The sequence below is a fragment of the Grus americana genome, chromosome 2, assembly GCF_028858705.1.
Source record: "Grus americana isolate bGruAme1 chromosome 2, bGruAme1.mat, whole genome shotgun sequence".
Taxonomy (NCBI): Eukaryota; Metazoa; Chordata; class Aves; order Gruiformes; family Gruidae; genus Grus; species Grus americana.
The window spans coordinates 159,353,920-159,374,882 of NC_072853.1; the positions used below are offsets into that span (position 1 = coordinate 159,353,920).

Sequence of the window (20,963 nt, forward strand, 5' to 3'; positions counted from 1 at the left end):
TTTATTAAATGAGGCTTTACTAAGTAAATGCCATTTCCGATTCTCTCTCAAAACCCGATGTTTTTTCATGAATCCAGATAAGCAGCGATGTGATATTTAGACTTTTAGCCTATATTACTTATTTAATATTACTAGAAATACACCACATTAAGGATTACTCTATATTAGGAATTACTTACTCTGAATTGACAACGCGAGGAAGGAGCTAATGCATCAGTAGTGTGGTGAGGATTTGTAAGGCAGCCAATGACTTTAATTACAAAGGAGGGGAGGAAGGAGGACCAATGAGTTTGTCTCCCATCTATGGCCATTTTATTTTTTTATTTTTTAAATATTTTAAAATTTCTTTTGGTCTAGCTTTTTTGAAGTATTTCCCAGTTTATTAAAAGGAGCTTCCAGCAGTCTGGTGCTTTGGCCAGTTTCTAGGAGTGTGCTTTCTTCTTGACCTTATACATCCTTGCAGGGGCTTAGTAATAGACATTGGCACAAAAAACCCTTTAGGTTTCTCTTTATTTTAGAACTTTAATAGTGATCTGTGTGCTTCTATTTGCTTTTGGGAACTGTCTTCGTGGTTTCTTTCTGCCAGAAACGCAATCACAAATTCCAAGTATTTCTTTATACTTTTGCGTTACTTATCTTAATCCTCTGCCAAGCTGCAAAGAAGTTGGAAAATATTTATCTTCTATCACTCCAGTCTAGCAGGAAAGATTGTTTCTGATCCAAAAGTAAATGATTAGAGGGAGACTCAGTGTCAGAAATCCCACAGCTCCCATGTTGTTGTTGCAGGTGGCTTGGGAAAGTCTGGGAAACTTGGTAGGTGGAAGGAGTGGAGCATCTAAGAGCTGATTAGTGAGGGCTGGCAGATGGAACTGCAGAGGAAACTTGTGGGGGAAAGGGGTAGCATTGGGACATTAATAATTTTACTATGTGTATCCTTTTGTTTCTTCCTTCCCTTCTTTCCAAAACGTTTGGGTTGTGCGCTTTTACTATAGTGTCAGTAGATCTCCATGTGTCCTTATTAAAAACAACTTAGATATAATCCTAGCTTTTTTTTTTTTTTGCAATAGTTTCTTTCTGCAAAGGAAGGGAAGGGCAGGCTGCAGCAGGGTAGTCACATGCATCTGATAGCTGTAGGCTGTAATTATTTTCTTCCAGCTACTAAGTGTTTGCATTTTTTCTGATACTCTGTCTAGCTTTTCCTTGCTTTAAGAAACTGGTATGAGTTCTGTTACAAAATTTGGAGGGAATGTTTTTCTAATATACTATTTCTATGTTAAATATGCAAAAATGATACCTAAATGTGGAAGAGCCAGGTGTATGCTCTTTCCTTAAGTAATTTTAATCCATGTATTTGAAACAATGCCTTAGCTGCTAGGCAATAGATGAGTCTCATGTTATTGTTCTCACTGGAGTCCATCTTGTATTGGATAATTAAATAGATCCTAGGGAAAAAAGTGAGAAAGAACTTTTTTTTATCCCAATCATGAGGATGCCAGTCTGCAAGGAGTCCATCTTGGTTCTTAGGTTATTTCAGTGAGTTATTTGCAAGCAGTGATTTCAACAGGAAATTTTGACAGATACAGACCCCAAAATACACTGCAACACTGTGGTTGGGATACTCTTCTGGGACACTGGGGAAGAGGGCTTAAGTTTTCTTTGGCAGAGGAGTCACTCCAGTGGGTGTACTGCATCCTGGATAGATGGCTACTAAATAAAACATCTTTTTTTTTTTTTTTGACCCCTACTTGAGTGGTTTTTTTGGTCCTTCATTTCCAACTTGGCAGGTGTAGCTCTAATGCTTATTGGTACATGTCTTTAGCCAATACCCAAAGAATTCATCATGTTTTTTTCCATCAGGCTCCTTTGACTTTCACTTTGTTTTTTTCTCTCCAGTTCTTAGTTTCTCTTTGAAATTTCTGGATTTTGTTACTTACACTGTAACTATTAAATTCTGTCTAGTTAAGTGATTTCAGCTGCTTCCTCTTGCTCCATTGACAGAATGGTAACCACTGTGAAATCATTTGGGAAAAGATGCTAACAAAAAATCAGCTGAAAGTTGATGGGTATGTTTTGTGACTACGAATTAAGATTTGTATTGTGTAGAAAATAAACATAAACTTTAAAATACACTCATTGTGTTGTGGTGAAAAGTGTTCATTTTAATCTCAAAATCCCTCCAGGCTGGAAGGATTCTGTGAGAGGAGAGGTGGTGGTGGAGAAGACACAGTCAGCACTGGTTACAGTCTGAAGTCTTTGGTTCTTGGATGGACAAAGAAACTTTTTTTCTGATTACTTGAATCTGATGCCTGAATATATTACTTCTTGGTTAAATTTTTTTAGCTTGCTCTGTAAGGATTCTGAGTCATTGACTTCTACATTTTTAAAATGAGCTGAGTTTTCCTGAAACTACAGCTTCTGGTTTTGACTCAGTAGTTTGTGGTAGTCTCATAAGGTAATGACCCCTTGACTGAATATCAGTGTGCTAAATGTAGTATGTGTTTCCATGTTACCCGATGGAAGATGAGTTTCCTTTACTTATTTAAAAAAAAAATAAAAAATCTGCCCTGCCTTGAACAGGTCGCAACAAAGATTGTTCAAAGTATGATTTCTAACCTTAGAAATGGTTAGAATGCTTGAAGCTGATCTCTTCACTAATGCTCAGAAATTGAGAAAGAGGAGTATCGTATGCTAGAAATGTCATTTATGTTAATACATTAACACCCCCAACCTCATACCTGCTGTAATTCTCATTCTTTTTTTTTTAGTGCCTCTGTTTATTTTTCTGCAGATGTTAGCATGCATGTTTTTTGCAGTCAGTGTCTTGCTGAACAAATCTTAAAGTTACTAAGACTCCTTTTTATCACGTGAAAGTGATGAGCTTCACATGTACTTCAAATGTGCCGTGATTGCAGAAATGTTTCCCAGGCTTTCCCCATGGGTCAGGGCATGGTGTAAAAAGTGATGTTTACCTACTGTGGAAGAGGTCAAGATGTCCAAGCAGGATGATGTTAAAATATTCAGCACCACAGAAACTTTGTTAGGACTCTCTGTTTTTGTGTGTAACATGTTGTAATTTTTACTTCATTCATAATAATTTTTTGATTATTTTTCCTGTACAATTTGCAACCACATTAAAATGTAGAATTAACAAAAGTCATACCATGTTGTACATTGATGATGTAGTTCCAAAAATGTCCATCTTATAGGAGCTAATAATTTGTTCATCAACATCACTACAGCCAGGTAATGTTCCAGCAAAGAAATGTGTTTTCCTGAGGTAGGAATGGGGCTGTAGTTCTTTAGTTTTGCCTGGAGTTTTGCCTCTTAGGGAAAAATAACATGTTGCAAGTTTTTCTACTCTTCATCAGTGTTAAAACATGAGAACTCATGGTAAATATTATCTGTAGATATATGTTGAAATTCTTATAGCATAAGAAAGCATTAAAAACTATGCTTAAATTGCTGGAAAACAGTAATTGTGTTCCTAATCACAACTGGCAGAGCAAAACCAGGCAAAAAAATGGCTTGATTGCTTTCATTTCTGTAATTATTCTTTCCCAAAAAGTAACAACTTATGAGTTTCTGGCACAGGATTGTCTCAGTGCTTGGAAGATAACCACATCTTCCACACCGTGTTTCCTGGATATATGATGTATATACCTTAGCTTTGCAAGAATGGCAGTCATCAAGAGATTTCCTTTTAAGCCTTTCCAGATTTTTCACGTGACTCTTAATGGAGAGAGGAGCAGTCAGCAGGTTCCTTGCTTGCACACTGTCCTTGGGAGTTGTTGTAATCAGGAAAAAGATCCCTGTGCTAATTGCTAGTTACGCAAAACATCTGAAACTTTGTGGACAATCGGTGTGCAGAGCAAGGTCTTCATACCTCTGCTAACTTATTACCAAAGCATTTTGTAGTATTATATTTATATCATTCAAAACAGTCATCGAATTTCAAATGGAGAAAAAAAAAACACCCAACATTTCTGTCTCCATTATCAAGAAATCTCCATTCTCCTTACTGAAAAGCTGTTAGAAACTATCACCAAACATATGTTCTCTTATAAAGTAAAAACCAGCCTCTAGGTGTTATGTGTGAACACACAGAGTGGGCAAAGTCTTAATGTGCTGTGATTGGCATAACAGTCATCCTGCTTAACACAAATGTACTGGGCAGGAGAAATGGTTTTTACTGTCTTGTATGACATCTGTCATCCCTTCAGGACTGTTGTTGCCATTTGTACTTCATTGGGCTTTTCAGCTGAAGAATTGCCTTTTTTGGCCATGAGCTGGTTTTTAATATGTTTGGAATATTTATCATCCAGGATGACTTATCTGTGTTAATCATAATAGGAAAAAAACATGGTAAGATTTTGATGATGCTTTCCGGAGTAGCAACTAAAAATTTGTCAGAACAGTTCTAGAATAGTTAAAACCTTTCCTGCTAAGATTAGGCTTTTCTGGAAACACAAACCCACAGCCCACTGCTCCAGGCAGCATAAGTAGCTCGGGATTAAACAATATGAAAACTTCTGAATGTCTCAGCAATTGAATTTTGAAGAAGTAGAAGTCTGAGAGTCAGGTATCTCTAAGGCTGTACAAACCACAAGAACCTTAGAATGTTTTTGTAGCTTTTATTTGTAGGCATGCATCTTTTAATCTGGGGTTTTTTTTTTTTGTATTTTCCCCCTCATTGATGTACAGAGAAGATGACAGACATTACTAGGCTTCTGGCAAGTTCCACGCTGCTGGGATTCATGTGTTGAACATTTTTCCTTTAAAAACATATTTGCTTTGGTTAAGCGCTCTAGTTAGAGCTAGGTGGATTTTGAAAATATGCTGTGAGTGAAAACGTAGGTGAGCCGTTGAGTCTAGGCTGTGAAATTTTGAAGTTAAAAAAAGGGGGGGGGGGGGTTAGAGGGTATAATCTGTCAGTCCTTTTTCCTGATTTTCTTGATAAATGGTTTAATTGTAATTTCTATCAGATTATAGTAATTAGCGTCCAAATTTTTTTCTTGACTCTGTTTTTTTTTTTTTTTTTAATAGTCTCCACAAGAGACTCCTTTTATGTGTCAGGTTGGCCTGTATGATGCCAAGCTTCTGCTTCCCTGACAGTAGGGAACCACACAGGTAATTCACTTTCAGAAGTCTGTTTTGCTTTATGGATAATCTGAAACTCACTTGAGGAAATTGCAAGCTGTTGGATGTGTTTTGGTTTGCTATTCAGCAGTTACTACAGATCCTCTTATGTGCTTGTAGTGCTGGAAGCAATGACAGTTGATGTTTTGTTCTAGATGCCTTCATGGAAAAAGACTTTAAAATTGGGCTACTAAAACTGAAATCACTGTCCAGCAAGAGAAGTGCCACCTTCCTTCAAATTGTGGTTCATATTTCCCAAAGGATGGCCCTCAGTCCATCCCTGGAACAACATTCCTCTCATTTTCAGACCTACGGAGACATTTGTGTACAAATTGAAGACTAAAGATCAGGTTTTTCTTCCCAATGCTGCTACCTTTCTTTTAGCTGTTATTCCTGTCCCTTTCCCTTTTACTCTTTCTGTTTCACTTCCAGTTCATCTCTTTTTTTTTTTTTTTTTTTTTTTCCTTCCTTCTTCATGGTGTTTTATATTTTATAGCCTTCTGTATTCTCTGCATGTCCTGGCAGGGCCGGGGGGGCGGTAAGAGCAACACCTGCAAAAGCGTGGATGCTTCCTAAGGCCCTTCTCGGTAATAAAAAAATTTCTTCCGTCCATGTCAAGCTTGGTTTTGAGATCTTCAGGGAGTGTCTGGAGAAGTAACCATGGTCTACATTGCTTCATCCATTTTCTTTGAGGACTGTGTGTCCTGGTTCCAGATTGAGATTTTCTAATCTTCCTGGCTGGCAAATGGTCTTTCTAATTCCAGGCTTTATTCTAGACAAGTTTTTTTCAAAGGAATATTTTTTTTTTCCTAGGACCTCCTACTTCCCTTATTTCTTTCCCACTCCTCTCTCCTTGTGCACACAAATGTAAGCTGAAGTCACAGTAATACTCTTAGTGTGTAGCAGTGGAAGTATAAAACCCACCACCACACCATGTATTTTCATTCCCCATTTAATTTTATAACTTCAAGCTCAATTACATTTTATATAGTTTGTGGTTTTCTTTTTGATATCTGGTATTTGTAACACTGTAAAAAAGATTTTAAAGTCTTGGTGTGGTTTTTTTGCTACTCTCCAACTTATCCAGCATCTCAGCAGTAATTGCCCAAGAGAAACTAAGGAATTTGGCCTCCTTAAAATTGACACGCTAATAGAAGAACTGCAGGGGTCAGCTTGTCTTACTGAAAATAAAGCAAGTGTATTGCTTGAGCTCACTCTTCTCTTTTAGAATTGTCCTAGCACCATACTTTAAACCAACACAATTTAGCCTGAGGTGGAGGGGAATGTTTTTAATTATTTCTAAAGGCTATGGTTGTGTTCATCTCATAAGTCTACAGTGTGGGAGCATTATTTAAGGCTGTGTAGTTAATGCTGTACTGAAATCTGAGTTTGATATTTTAATTGGTAGTGGTGTCAAGATTGTTCTCCTTATGCCCCCCTTAATCAGCTGTATAGACAGTTCTAACTTTCTTCAGTCGGCATCTTACTGCTGAATTCTTCTTGAAATACAAGAATGTTGGATAGATGCAAACCAGCTTTTTTTCCTCATTGTGTCAGTATCCTGGAGGTATCTTTCTGGTGCTTTCCCGTGCGATCTTTGCTTGGTTTGGAGATAAATAATCCCTCCTTCCTTAAAACAGATTAAACTGCAAGTTTAATTTCATTCAAATAATTCATAAAACACTGAATTAATTGTGGTATATGCATTCTGTTTGTAATGAAGGACATCTCAGGAATGAAGCAGTATTTGTGTTATCAAATCCAGGTTTCAAAGCTGTGATCTAGAACAACTTTCTGAAAAAAATGATGCAAGTTGTTTGGTTGTACAGTGCGTCCTTCTCTTATTCTTACCTGCCAGAACCATTAGGAAAGGAAGACTAGAGGAAGACTTGGACAACTTCATTCTCCTTCTTGAATACAATACAGAAAACTAAAAATACAAAGTATTTTCCCATTCCTCTTTCTTATAGTCTGTTTAGTTTCCATAGAAATGTTAAGCAGTGATCGTAGGAGCTCATGAGACAATTTCTCCTGACTAAACAATCAAACTGGAACACTCTAATGTAAAAGGTGACTATCTCTGTATCTTTCCTTACCTACCTCTGTCTGTGTGTATATATATATGTGTGCTCATACACTTAATTTGCTGCGTAGGCCACCTCCTTTGTTTGTGTAGTAAAGGTTTCCTTTGTTTCCAGTTGCGCACTGATGATGAGGAATCAAAGAACTGATTCAAAGGCAATCACTTTTTTTTGATGTTGAGATGTAGTGCTGTAAGACTTTTTCCTTGCTTAGTTAGAATGCTAATTTGAAGTAGTCCTGCATACCTACACTACATGTTTTTTACATTGTACTCATTTGTTTACTCTGTACTCAAGACTGCTATAATGGTGTAGGCTGAACACTAACAATAAATGTTTCTTAAAGCTGGTTTGAAACCTCCAGTTTTAGATGGGATTGTTGCTAGTTTTGAAGATGTCAGACTCTAAACTTAATACTCTTTCACACAAAAATAATGAGGAGTAAATGGATTCAAACAGTGCAACAAGTATTATGTGAAACACAAGTGGGAATATCTTCTGTGCCATGAAGATGCGCCATGACGTTCGTTCATCTAAGAAATCTAAGTAATATAATGGGGCTGTGGGAGAGAAATGAAGTGACTCAAATGTTAAGCCAAAACCAAAATGTCAGTGAAGAAGTGTTTTGCTCAGAGAAAAAAAAAAAAAAAGAAAAAGATCAGCATTGTATTTCAAGGTTTATTTGCATAGTTTTGCTTTCATTGAAATGAAATGAAATGTTGCTTGTATTTACCTGTTTTTCCTTTCTGTTCTCGAAGTTAGGAGCATAGATTTTTGCCCAGCTCTTAAATTAGTGATGTTACTAATGATAATGTTCAAGCTTTAAATTTTTCACCTGAACAAACAAAACAACCTTCAGCAAAAATAAGTAGTACGGATGTCTGAAGGTCCCTTCTCACTTTTTTTTTATTGTGAGGGTGACTGAGCAGTGGAACAGGTTGCCGTGGTGGTGGTGGAGTCTCCATCCTTGGAGGTACTCAAAAGCTGACTGGTCCTGGGCAACTGACTCTAGGTGGCCCTGCTTGAGCAGGGGATTGGACCAGATGAGCTCCAGAGATTCCCGCCAACCTCAACCTCAACCTTGCTGTGATTCTCCAGAAACTTTCTGTGTGTGTGTGCGCGCGTGGGGGGAAATTCTGTACCTTTCATTCCTTATAGATAGCAGCTATTTGACAAGTACGCTAATGTATGTAAGTATGAACTAACGTGCCTGGAACATTAATGTTTGAATAGGGCGCAGTCTTGTGTTCAAGTCTTAACTTGAAATTAAGTATTTACCTATATGCTCAACATCTTGGGGGGAACTTTTTTTTTCCTAGAGTTTGTGCCAATAGTACTTTTGGCCAAAAGCAGTAGTTACCTCCGAGTACTTGCTGTAGTCATTTTTTCTCTCTCTCTGTGTCGTGTCCTGTCCGTCTCCTCCCTACCCACCCCCCCTTTTTTTTTTTTTGAGAAGACTATTTGTGTTGTCCTAATCTTATATGTCTTCAGAGAACACTTGTAATAAATACGAAAAATGTTATTTGCAGTTGACTGTCTCCATCACAGTGTAGTTCTTGTTTCTCCATTTTGACAATTGTGCTCCTCCATCCAAGGGATGAGGATTTGGTGTTTGGGTTGCTGTGTAAAATGAAATATTTTCCAGCTTTGTCTAGAAGAATATGTTGCTGTGAAACTTGAAGTCAGCCTGAGATTTGTGCTTGTGTCTCATAGTAGGGAAGTAAGGAATCCTCTTTCTGTGGCTCAGGCTTTCATAGACCTAGAAGGTAGCTTTATGTTTTCCTCTGCCTATGAGAGGAAAGGAATCTTGAAGGTTTTTGGAAAGCTTGAAGCAGATCTCTGTGCAATGTATCCTTGAATGTTTTGGGTTTTCTTCTAATCTTGTGACTTTCTTCTGTTGTAAAGTAAAGGCTCTATATCAGTGCTCAGTACTTAAACTGTAACCTGTTTTCTGGTAACTTATTGCTCGAGTTCACAACTTCAAACATATGGCTATTTAATCTTCAAATACCTGTACTTGGCTTAAATGATTACCTTCAAAAAACTCATGGAAGACTGAAGGCTAGTTTCTGAGCACTACAAAAATACGTTTTAATAACTTAACAATCTCAAATCCACTTTCATTATACACAAAATACATTCTAGGAGTAAATCCATATCCTATCCATACTACATTTAATTTGAAATTTGGTGTTTGAGATCCTTTATGGAATTGGACTTAATCTGCCTGCTTAAGCCTTAAGGGGAATTTATGAAGGGTTTTTTTGGTCTGTTTTGCTTTTGTACTACCTTAGCTGTTCTGCAGCTGACTGGCAGGGAGGAATGGATGTGCTGGATGAGGTCAATGCTCGTGGTTAGGATGCCTGAGGTCCTCGTTCATGGTTGGATGCAGTGGTTATGTAGGGAGCATAATTTTCAGGGTAAATGTCACGTAAGGATTACCCTGTGTTAAGCAGTGAGGGAAGAGGTGATAAAAGTAGGCAAATGTTAAACAAACTTTCTACTTATAACTATAAAGTAGAATTTTCAGTGGAATATGCCCAAGATGGGGTGAACCTGTGTGAGAAACAAGAGGTCGGGTTTACTTGTGGAGATGTATACTGGCCAATGAAGAAAAACAAGTTATGTGAATGGCAATCTGATGGTCCCTTAACGGCAAGGATGTCTGAAGAAAGTGTCCCAACAGCTCTGTTGCTTGAAATTAGTAAAATTAGTGTTAAAAATGCCAAATTAAAAAAAAAAAAAGTTAAAAAAATTTGTTTATTACTTGGTACATTTACATTTTGAAATCTAACACTCAACTATTAGAGTGTTGTTACATGTCTAGACTCGGGAGCAAATACTGCGAAATAACCTTGCAGACCTGTGACTTGCATGCGGTGTAAGCGAGCCATAGGTGTTTCATTCAGTGCAGAGCATGCAAAGCTGGGAGGTAGTGGATGCTGCTCAGTGGGCAGGCCAAGAGCGAGCAGTACTGCGATGGTACGCTTGAGGGCTCTGAAGACTGCGAGGAATGGTGCAGAAGCAATTGCAGTTGAAGAATGTATTTTAACTGAATTGGCGCATCATACCTGCGCAGGGTTTAATGCTTGCTGGGCCATTTGGCTATTTGCCATAATTGGCTTTCCATTCCCTTGATTGGAATCATAGATAAAAATTTGCTAATCCACTTTCTTTGCTGAAAGTATTAGAAAAGTAATCCATCTTTTAAAAATGCTCGAACAAAATCGTATGGTATAAAGAATACTTTATGGAATAATGAGATTAATGAGAACTGTAAGGCATACACAATTTAAAACATTTTCCTGTGGTTTTAAGGGGAAAAACTCAATCTAGGCTGTATAAAGCCATAAGTACTTCCGTTTTTTATGCACTGCCTTTTAAATGTGCATTGCATTATGTGTTATGCTTTTGTCTACATGATAAAATGTGAGTATATATTTAGGAAGAAGGAACTGCTATTTGTTTGTAATTTTCTTATGTTTGAAAATATCTGATTAAAAGTTCTTGATCATGTTCTTTCCTCCCTCTCCCCTCTTCTGCCCACAGGGCATCAGAGCACGCATTTTGGAAACGCTTGTAATGCTTATTCTTCTTGCACTGCTTATCCTCGGAATCGTGTGGGTGGCTTCAGCACTCATAGACAATGATGCTGCCAGTATGGAGTCTTTGTATGGTATGGCATTTATAAAAACATCACACTAGTTTCATTTTAATTATAGAAATGGATGTTTTCAATTAAATATATTTCTAGTAAATGCTCTGTGAGTATCGCACAGCTTGTGAAGAAGCCGTATTAATTTAGTCAATACCTTTTTTCCTGTTAAATCTGTTTTTAGCATGCTGAGAAGTTCCATGCTTATGTGAGCACAAGTTATGTTAAAAACAAGTGACTTAGGTGATAAAAGCTGAAGATATATTTCAAGCTAAAGTACGTGGGGATTTAATTGCCTGCAGGATTATTAACTGACATTCTTAATTTATTCTTGAAAATACAATTGTTCAATCCTGAATGCTGAAGAAGTTAATTCAGTTGTTTGGCATAAGTAGCCTATTACTTAATAAGCTAAAGCTGTGCTCAATATTTTCTTTACAGACCTCTGGGAATTCTACCTCCCATATTTATATTCCTGTATATCACTGATGGGATGCTTGTTACTTCTCTGTAAGTATTTTCCTGATTATTCCAAAAGATGAATGATATTTTTTAAACATTAAAAGAAACTGTTTTAACTTTCACAGTCTTAATTTTCACAATGAAAGAGTGGAATTTTTTTATTTATTCTTAAGTTTAAATTTAAATGTAAATTTTTTAGGTTTGGAAGTTTGAACAAATGCTACCTTATACTTTCAGGTTTGGAAGAATTTCACACTCACCCAAAATAATTTCAATTTTTAAATTTTAAAGCAGGTATTTGAAAAATAGGGACTCGATTCTGCAAAGAAAAGCACAATTTTAAAATGAAATGTCTTCAGGAGGTCAGTAGTATGGAGAGTTAATTTGGAACACTTAGTTCGTCCTATATTCAGTAAACAATCCTTCTTCCTTTTTTAATTGAAAATCTTCATGTATAGACAGAAATTGGAACTGAGTGCAATTAGTTTTCATAATCACAAAACTGGTATCTGGCCAGTCTGGAGGTCAGTGATATGACTGCATATAAAACAAATGCAGTAACCCCCCCCCTTATACTAACTGGTCCTAGCCAGAGTTCAGCCATCCATGTGTAAGGGAAGAAGATAGATGATGGAAGACTCCAAATCCCATTTATAATTTCAGCCCCCCCCCCCCCCCCCCCCCCGCCCTTGGCCCTTCCTAGAAAATTGCCAAGAGGGCGACAGAACTTCTCCCTTTCTAGATTATCACGGTTTCACCTGTTCTCCAGGCGTTAGGGGTTTACAGCTAACACTTACAGGACTGTCACTGTGCAGAAAGGGTAGGGAAACTAAGCAGATCTGTCTCTGCAAGGTGTTGCTCAGAGAGACCTGGGTGAGTCTCGATAGGTTCTCTGTATGTGAAGATTCTTAAATCCACTTTCAGGGTGGGTAAAGGGGAAAAAAAAAGTAAGTAGTTCTGAACGTCTCAGGCTGTTCAAGAGTGTGATTCACAACAGTTGTTGAATGTTTTACTGGGGAAGTTGGCTTACAAACTTACATCTGTCTTACAGTTTGTTTCAGCAGAGCTGAAAACACTGTGTTCTGGGGCTATTGCAAACCAGTCCACCAAAATAATTGAGATTAAATGCCAATTTTTGGAAGAGTTATTTGTAATTTATACAAGCAAATCACTGAAGTTTAAGGCCCTCCAAGCTGTTATGTCTGTGTAGCTGAAATGGCAGCAGTGGTAAAGTGGTAGGTGCTGGGGTGGAGCTTCATGAAATCTTCAGCTGGGTTAATTGCTGAAGCTGGATATGAGTAAGGCTTGTTGCAGTGGTGATTTGGAGCATTGCTTCCTTTCTTTTTTCTCCTTTTCCTCTTCTTCTGTGGTAAAGGAAGACTAGCTTAAGTTAGCCTTTTTGAATACTCTTGGATTTTTCTTGTAATACCTAGTAGTCATAGTGAAACACTAGTGAATAAAAATAAATGTAATCCTCACTATAAAATCTTGTGCACTGCTGCTCCTTTTTTTGACAACGCTGTTTTATTATAATGGAAACTATAAATGTATATCCTCATCCACATTGTTAGAAATTCCTTCCATCTCCTACATGCTACAGTGTTTGAAGTCTGTCTTTCCTAAACTATTGATTTTTACTAATAATTTTCTATTAGCATGGTTTGCCCAACAAACATACATGCATCATACCTGGAAACCATCACAGGCTACAATCAAAAAGGGCCAACTGTTATTTCATAGAAAATTTCATTAAAATCTGGTAGCCGAGCCTACTAGCAACTGAAGTTGCAGTATAACTTTCAGAGCAAAGCAGCTCCATGGTCTCTTGACCATACCTGCTACATGTGTGCTAATAGATTAAATGTGCCTGAGATGTTCTCCAATGCTGTGGCCAACTAGTGTTGTTCCATCCACGACATTGCAGTTTGCAGAAGGTAGCTGTGTACATATTGCTTCATGATCGTGGTTCCTGGACTGTGTGAGCTCCAGAACTGCACCTGGGAATTGTTTGGGAAAGTGCTAACTGGCCCAGGGCAAATCATGCCAGGGATAGTTCTAGCAATTTACTGGTGTAGCCAATCAAGTCTTAGTGCCCAGGAATGTATCCTGGCACTGCTGAATTTACTGGTGTAGACATAGCCTCTGGTGCCACGTGCTTTGAATAAATAATTACATGAGCATGTTTAAGATATCTGATTATATGGTGTTCCTTGTTAACTATAAATTTTTTAATTTTTTTTGTTGTGCTCTTGGAGGGGAGAGATGCTTGTCTTGTTCAAAATTCATACAATAGCAATGTGTTTTAAAGTTCTTACTGGAGTTTGAAGCTTTCACAGTTCTCTTCACAACCATACCTGGTTATATGTGGAATAGTGCATTGAACATCCAAATAAAAATTGGTCTTTAACTTACAAATCACCATTTTGCATCATCTTTCTTTCTCTGCAGTATGCACGCCAGTGGGACTCTCGCGGATGTTTACAGTAATGGGTCAGTTGCTGGTGAAGCCAACAGTAAGTGTTATAAAAGCTGTTCTCGTGTGCTGTTAGAAGGTAGAATGGCATTAGGGTACTTCTACAATGCTTGCACTTCTACATAATTCCTTCTTCAGTTCATCAGAGTTTCTATAATCAGTATTTATGTACTTGTTTAAAATTTTTCATGTACCACAAAAACCTGTTTTCTTTCCACAGCAAATTTTTTTAACAGTATAGACTTTCTCTGACTTTCCAATTTATGTAACTGCTACGAGTATTAATATTTATTGCCAGTATTGTCTATTATGTCTGTTTTGCAAATGCCTGAAAAGTGCGGGCTTGTTCCAAGTTGAGGAGCGAAGGCTATGTGACCAAACTAAGGCTGGATGACAAGAAGGGCACCTGGGGGTACACTGAGATGGGTGAAATGTAGGTAGCTGGCATCTGTAAGAGCTTCTTATATGTAAATACTCTACTGTTCTTGCACACGGTACAAACTTCTCCCTTCCCTCACAGCATTCAGTACTAGTGCCCTAGTGACTTTGCTGTCATGTTTCCTAGTTTGTGTTTACTAAAATTTGGTCATGCTTAGTCCTTGCATTCCTTTTCATTAGTCAGTTCAACCCTGAAAATACAAAGAAAATATATAGTGTTTTCCTGTCTGTAAGCTTTAAACTCAAAAAGTAGTAAGGTAGACAGACTTCATTTATTTGGATTTAGCTTCCAATAGCAATTTATATGTGCTTGAAATATTGACTTATGTCAAAAGTCACTTTTTAATATACTTTTTAAAAATCTGCAGTTACTTTTATTTAAATCAAATTGAATGTGAAGGTTGATGGGTTATTTTTTTCCTTAGAAATTATTTGAATATAGGTCAGATGTACTGTCCCTTCCCACGTTCCCTAAGTCTCTTTAGATTGAAACTGAGCATAAGAGCTTTAATCTGAAATGAAAACTGAACAGCAAGTTTGCTTACAGCAAAGAAGTAGATCTGTGACAGAATGGTATAATCCTTTGTGGAGATCCTATTTGTATCAATATTGTAAAGCTGTAGACTATGTATTTAAAATATAGGTTACTAGAACAAAACAAACCTGACTAGATGAGTGCAGTCAGAAAAAACAAGTGACTGATAGCCAGTTCATGTTTCTGTTTCCAAATACAGATCCTTGAAGACCTAGATGAGCAGATGTATATCATCACTTTAGAGGAAGAAGCAATTCAGAGGAGGCTTAACGGTATGCTTGTTCTGATACTGCTTCAAATACAGTGTGTAGAGTAGGCTGATTCTGGTCACAAGTATTGATCTCACTGTTACATAGCCTTTTCTCTCAAAATAGAAAATTTCAACATCTTAGCGTATAACAAGTGTTGTGGGCTTACATTTCATTGCTCACTTGTTGTGTTGTTCAAGATTGACTACTGCCTCTATGTGGTTTGCTTTATTTTCGTTTTTAATGTTCATCAGCTGTAATATGTGCATATTCTGAGACTAAGAAAGCAAACCGAGTCGTTGACCAGACCCACCACCCTTACTGCAAAATAGTTTGGGTTGGTAAATGACTGTGTTTTAGCCTTGTCTGAAGAACAGTGAACTATATTAGCAAGAGGCTCAACTTCCTGCATTATGAGTTTTTATTTGGAAGAATTTTTCTGTTTCAGTTCATTATTATTTAGATTCTTAGGTAATCATTCATTAAACATCAGAGCAGTCCTTTATATTCTAGGAGCTCTTTGGTGAATATAATAATTTAGTAATTCTATTAATAATTATACAAATATTTTAGACTGCTTGTATTTAATATTACAACTTTGCATTTCTTGATGAAGTGTTTCTGTTCTGAAGTATTTCAAAAGCAGTATGAAGCTTTGGCTTCTGAGAGAGAGTATTGCAGTATGGGAGGCACCAATTAGGAAAACATATTAATTCTGTAAACCTGGAAATCATGTTGTACAAATTCTGTTCTGAAGTGCTTTTAACTGCATGGATCTGCATCCATCTACAACTTATACAATTGCTTCAAGTTGGAAAACCAAAGAATATTCATGTCATGGCACATCCATTGTGTTGTCTTATGACTTGTTTTAGCCTCTATTTTCTTCATTTCCTGCCTTTCTCTTCAGTCTTCTGTCATATATCTCAATCTTTCAATTCTCAGTAAGTCTCCTTTTGAAGTTGCTTAGTCAGGGAAGGTACCTTTTGATAACAGTAGATCATGGTGGTCATCTTTATTCCAACGTTTAAAATTTGTGGAGGAGTAGTGACTTCTTTGTGCTACAATCAGCAATGGTTTCAAAGTAATGTTCACCTTTGCTGTTTTGGAAGCTTAGTTTGTTATACTGACACGCATACACATATATATATATATATATATGCATACACATACAGACACACAAAAAGGTGCATACTGTGATTGTCTTTGAAGCTGTGATGGGGTAATTATAATTGTTCTGTGTGTCTGATGTTAGCTAGCAACTATAAAATACTTGTTACGGAATATTTTATGTTGTCATGGTGATTGTGCTTATGTACAAGAAAAGCGATACAGAAAAATGACCCAATAGTTATTCAAGTATCTATGAGAAGTAGTGCAGAGTGGTGTCTGCTATTCAGCTGGAGAATGTGATTATTTAGGTGATGATTGTCTGCTGTTTCTCTGCGTAGAAGTCTATGCAACAGTTGTTTATATTGCAGTTTAGTAATATCACTTGTGAGGTGGACCTAGTCTGTTTGTAGGCAACTATTAACTGGATCTGGATTTAGGACGCATGCAGGTGGCTCCCTAACCGCTAGCTGAAAGGCTGGATTCTCTTTCAGCAAATCAGTTAGTATCCCACGTTAAGTGGAACTGCAATCCACCCGTGTTCCACAGAGCTCTCACCAGCGTACTCTTGCGAGGTGAAAGACGTGGGGTTTGAATGTCCTTTGACAGGAGAGGGAGCTGAATTCTCCTGTTTTGTGTGCTGAGGGAATGGTATCGACACCACTATCCAAAGGGCTGCTTGAAAAGCCATAGTTTGGTCTACAGAGAAAATTAATGGACTTAAGCTGAAAAGTAAATAAAAATCTGAACTTGGATAGAGCATGTAGGTGGAGGGCAATATGTTATATGCACAATAAGATACTCTGCAAGATTTTTGTGAGTAATTATTTAAGTAATTTTAAGAGTGGTTCTCATTTATGTGGCAAGCATGGAAGGCTTCATCTCTGCCAGAAGTCTTTCTAATACCTACAAATTATGCCAGAAAAATAGGTACCATTTCTGCCAGAACTATGAAGACTCACGCTTATCATGTTTATTGCATTTTTTAAAAAATGTGTACAAATGGAGGTGTGGTGCTAATTACATCAATAAATGTAGTGCTGTGAGGTTAGAGGCTGTAATCTGTGATTTACACAATCTGTGTGTTATTTTTGTTGCTGTATCGGAGCAGATCTATTAAGCTATATATGGCTATTGCAACTCTTCCACAGTTGTGGTAGTGAAAATATATGTGCTCAAGTAACCATGCTGGACGCTTTTGCAGTAAAGTGTTCTGAAATATATACTCCATTTATATGTATAACCAAAGAGTTGAATTGTTACTAAAATTGAAGAGGACCAGAGCACTTGGTGATTGGCAAAGCTGGTTTTTCTTTTTTCTTGGTGGAATAATTGCTATCACACTCCTAGCACTGCTTTGCCCTGTCCCAATTAATATTTCCTCAGGCAATGCCTGGACATAGGAAGGGGGTAACACGAATCATTGTTCCCACTGAATAGGCTGGGTAAAACCTCTGTTTTCAGAGGAGGAAAAATGTTTAGCTGTGTGAGCTGGTGCCCTTCTTGATTCAGATAGGTGTAACTATTGTGGCAGTGATGCAATTGCTGGAGTATTCTGTAAAGCTCTTCATATTTGAAAATAAATTTAACTGCGAAACTGCCTATCTTCTTTGCGGAAACTCATTTTCTTCCTTCTCAGATGTCTACAGTGTATAACTGAAAATCGGAGGAGGAGGGAGGGGAAAGTTTGATCATGTTATCTACCCTAGTATTTTTATCTATTGAAGACATACTGGGCTTTGGGAAAAGGTTTGTTTCCAGTGTATTATATTTCAGTACCCACATCACTCCTACAGTCGAAGAATAAAGCTGGGACTTTTTTATATTAAAAGAAAAAAGTTGCCTTCAGCTATTAGTTTTCCTGAATCCAGAGAGACGGGTGGGGTAGGATCAAAAATGCTTACTTGATCAAAGTTATTGGCTCTGAAGGTATCCTTACATAGGTAAGAAAGATGAAAGGTGTTGTTTTTATTGCACGCTAGTAACAGTGTAATTTTGAACTAATTGGTGTTGAACTGCCAATCACCTGGGGGAATGCAAATAGATACTCTTACAATTTCCTTTGAGGTACTGAAATCTTATGTCGGGCTGGAAGAAAAACAGAATAATACCGTTAAATTGACCTTAAATGAGCTGCTTTGTGGCTTTCTTGGAGAATCCCTTCTAACTTTTCATTGCTAGTCCAAACAAGTCTCGTCTACCAATTTGATTTATTGGCTAGACAGCGCTGACATTGAACTTTGTGCATGTTTGAAATAAAGCTAATGTTATAGAGCTTTTAAGAATTTAGCTGCATCCTTTTAAAATACTCTTTTGACTGATCTGAAACTTTGCCTTCCCCTCTCGTAAAATATCCTTTTGTATAGCAACCTGTTGTTTGCTACTATTTTTAAGGAGGAACTACAACAGCACTTAAATATTATTTGGAATGTCTACTGAAATGTCTCTTAGGGACCTAATGTGATCACACTGACTTTGTTGGAAAGACTCCCATGAATATCGGTGTGTTGAGCTCTGATTTTTATATCTTTATTCAAAATTTACCTCAGAGACCCCTAAATCAATTACAGATTAAGAGGAAAAAGTCAGATCTAACTTGAGTTTTCTTACTTGTTTGACTGCTTCCATTAAGGTTCTTGAGACTTCTTCCACTGAGCTCTATAGCTATCCTTTTTCTCAACGTGTAGTAGTTAGTCATTCCATAAAACAGATGTTTTAGACTTTTTTGGAGGAAATGCATCAGCACAAAAGCTTATTTTCATAATGATAATGAGATTTGTTTTTTAAAAAAACCCAGCTTTTTCTAAACCGCCCCATAATAAGATTACTTATTTTAAAAAATTGAGAAATTAAACTGACATTCATATTGCAGGTACTTCAAGTGAATAGAAGTTGTTACAAAACAGCATTTGTAGGTCTTATTGGTTAGTCCTGGGAATTGAGATATTTATATATTTGAAGCCCTGCAAGTATTAGCACATATACGTTATGGCACTGATATCAAAGATAAGTGTTTAGGCATAGCACAGAGGTGGTGCGTTATACGCAAAAATGCGTGTGAAAGATGCATGCAGTTAAACATTTAAAAATGAATTTTCGAAATGGTTGGATGCCTCACTGATAATTTGACTGAATTGAACAAATCAGTATTAATAGTCTAAAATAAAAAGAGTAAAAATTAAAAAAAAAAGTCAATAAATGCTTTTTTATATCTTGGTTTTCAGGTAGGACCTCAGTGTGCTGGAATAAGGAGAATGTGAGGGTTGGGTGGGATGAGAAGTTTACCACCTTGTACCGAGATTGCTGGGTGGATGAGTAGACAACAGAATATATGGAAATGATGAGATGGGGCTATAAAGTAGTGTTAGCGTGCCAGCATCCTAAATGCTGTTTAGTTTTTGTAGGCAAATAGTCAAGATATGAGATAAAGGCCTGGACAAGACTATTAATCTCATAGAAACTTATTAGAGTGTGTTTAAAAAAAAAAAAGGTATCTGCAACATGGTGCTATTACAGGTTAGCCCACAATCAAAGGTGAGGCTGAAGATAGGGAACGGCTGGGTGAAGGATGTCCATGTAAATTAAGAAAAAAGATAGGAGAGGACTTTGGGTTTATTAAGACCTTGAACTGTCACTGCAAAAACACTCTGTGGCAGAGTGAGATTAGCCAGGAGTAGACAGGGAAAATATGAGCCCTCTTAACTTACTTTCAGGTGAGATTATTCAGAAATGAAAGGGATGCAAGTGGAACAAAGATGGGTGGAGAGTGTTTCTAACGTATCCTGGGAAGAGTATTTCCAGTTTGTGATGGCAAAGAATAAAAGCTTAAGTAAAAATAATGAGATCAGAATGGAAATAGCAGATCTCTAGTCAGCATTTTAGAACTGTATCATTGCTTGAACACTGAGCGTTGTTTGTAGAGGAGCTGGAATCAAGGAGAGAAACCACAGTGTGCTTGCCCTGGAAAAGATGGGTGGTTGAAGAGAAAAAGGCTGGAGAGGGAAAAAAGGGCTGGGTTTCCTAGAGACTGCATAGGGATGGAGGAAGAGTTGCCGAGCGACTTTTAGGCAGAAAATTAGCAAGGGAGAGAGGAATTAGTATTACGGTTGTCAGTCTTCAGCTGCTGTAGAGGAGTTTTAGGAGTTGCACAGCAGTGACATGCACATGCTGCAAACTGGGAAGGAATATGATCTCATGGGTGGTTGTAAGGAAGATCTGATTGTGGTTGTCAGAGGGAGCTCTGCAGCTCAGAGACTGGCCAAATCAGGCAAACTGACATGAGCAGAAGGTATGTCAACAAGCAGATCAGCAGTATGGAAACTGGGTTTGCTGAGTAAAAAGGACTCTGGGGAAAGGGAGGGAGAGGCAGAAACTGAAACTGGAAGTCCAGTCAGCAGCTTGCTTAGTTTGGAGGGAAAGGTCCACTTTGTTTCTATGTTGCTAAATAATGATGCCCTTGAAGGGCATCCAGAGATTCGTTATATCTTGATGTACGACTCATAGAGGTAGAAGAATGAGGCATTTGAGACATCCTGTGTCAGACTGCCACACCATGACTGGTTTTTGGACCTGTGTGACAGTTCCGCTGTTCTCTTACTTCTTGCAGCAGCTGGTCAGCAGAATAGGCAGGGATTGCAGAAGGTCGCACTGTGAAACCTCTGATGTGTTCAGGTCCTCTGGTTAGGCAGAATTAGAGGGCTCTGGACTAAGCCTCTGTTGGGTTTTTTGTTTTTGTTTTTTTTTTAAATCTAGTTGAAGAGTCTCAAACACCTGCAGTTTAAAGCCACAAGTGTTAATGTGATGCTTCCCAAATCTGATTATCACA

At 37.6% G+C, this 20,963-nt stretch overlaps 1 protein-coding gene across 2 annotated transcripts in view; it reads left to right on the forward strand.

Moving 5' to 3' along the window:
• LMBR1 (limb development membrane protein 1) overlaps positions 1–20,963 on the forward strand; it is a 76,179-nt gene that overhangs the window by 36,512 nt on the left and 18,704 nt on the right. For both annotated transcript variants that reach the window (XM_054814498.1, XM_054814499.1), the window contains 4 exons: positions 10,767–10,893; positions 11,314–11,382; positions 13,783–13,847; positions 14,980–15,052. In XM_054814498.1, coding sequence (XP_054670473.1) covers positions 10,767–10,893; positions 11,314–11,382; positions 13,783–13,847; positions 14,980–15,052 — 334 coding nt within the window. The remainder of the gene's footprint in view (positions 1–10,766; positions 10,894–11,313; positions 11,383–13,782; positions 13,848–14,979; positions 15,053–20,963) is intronic.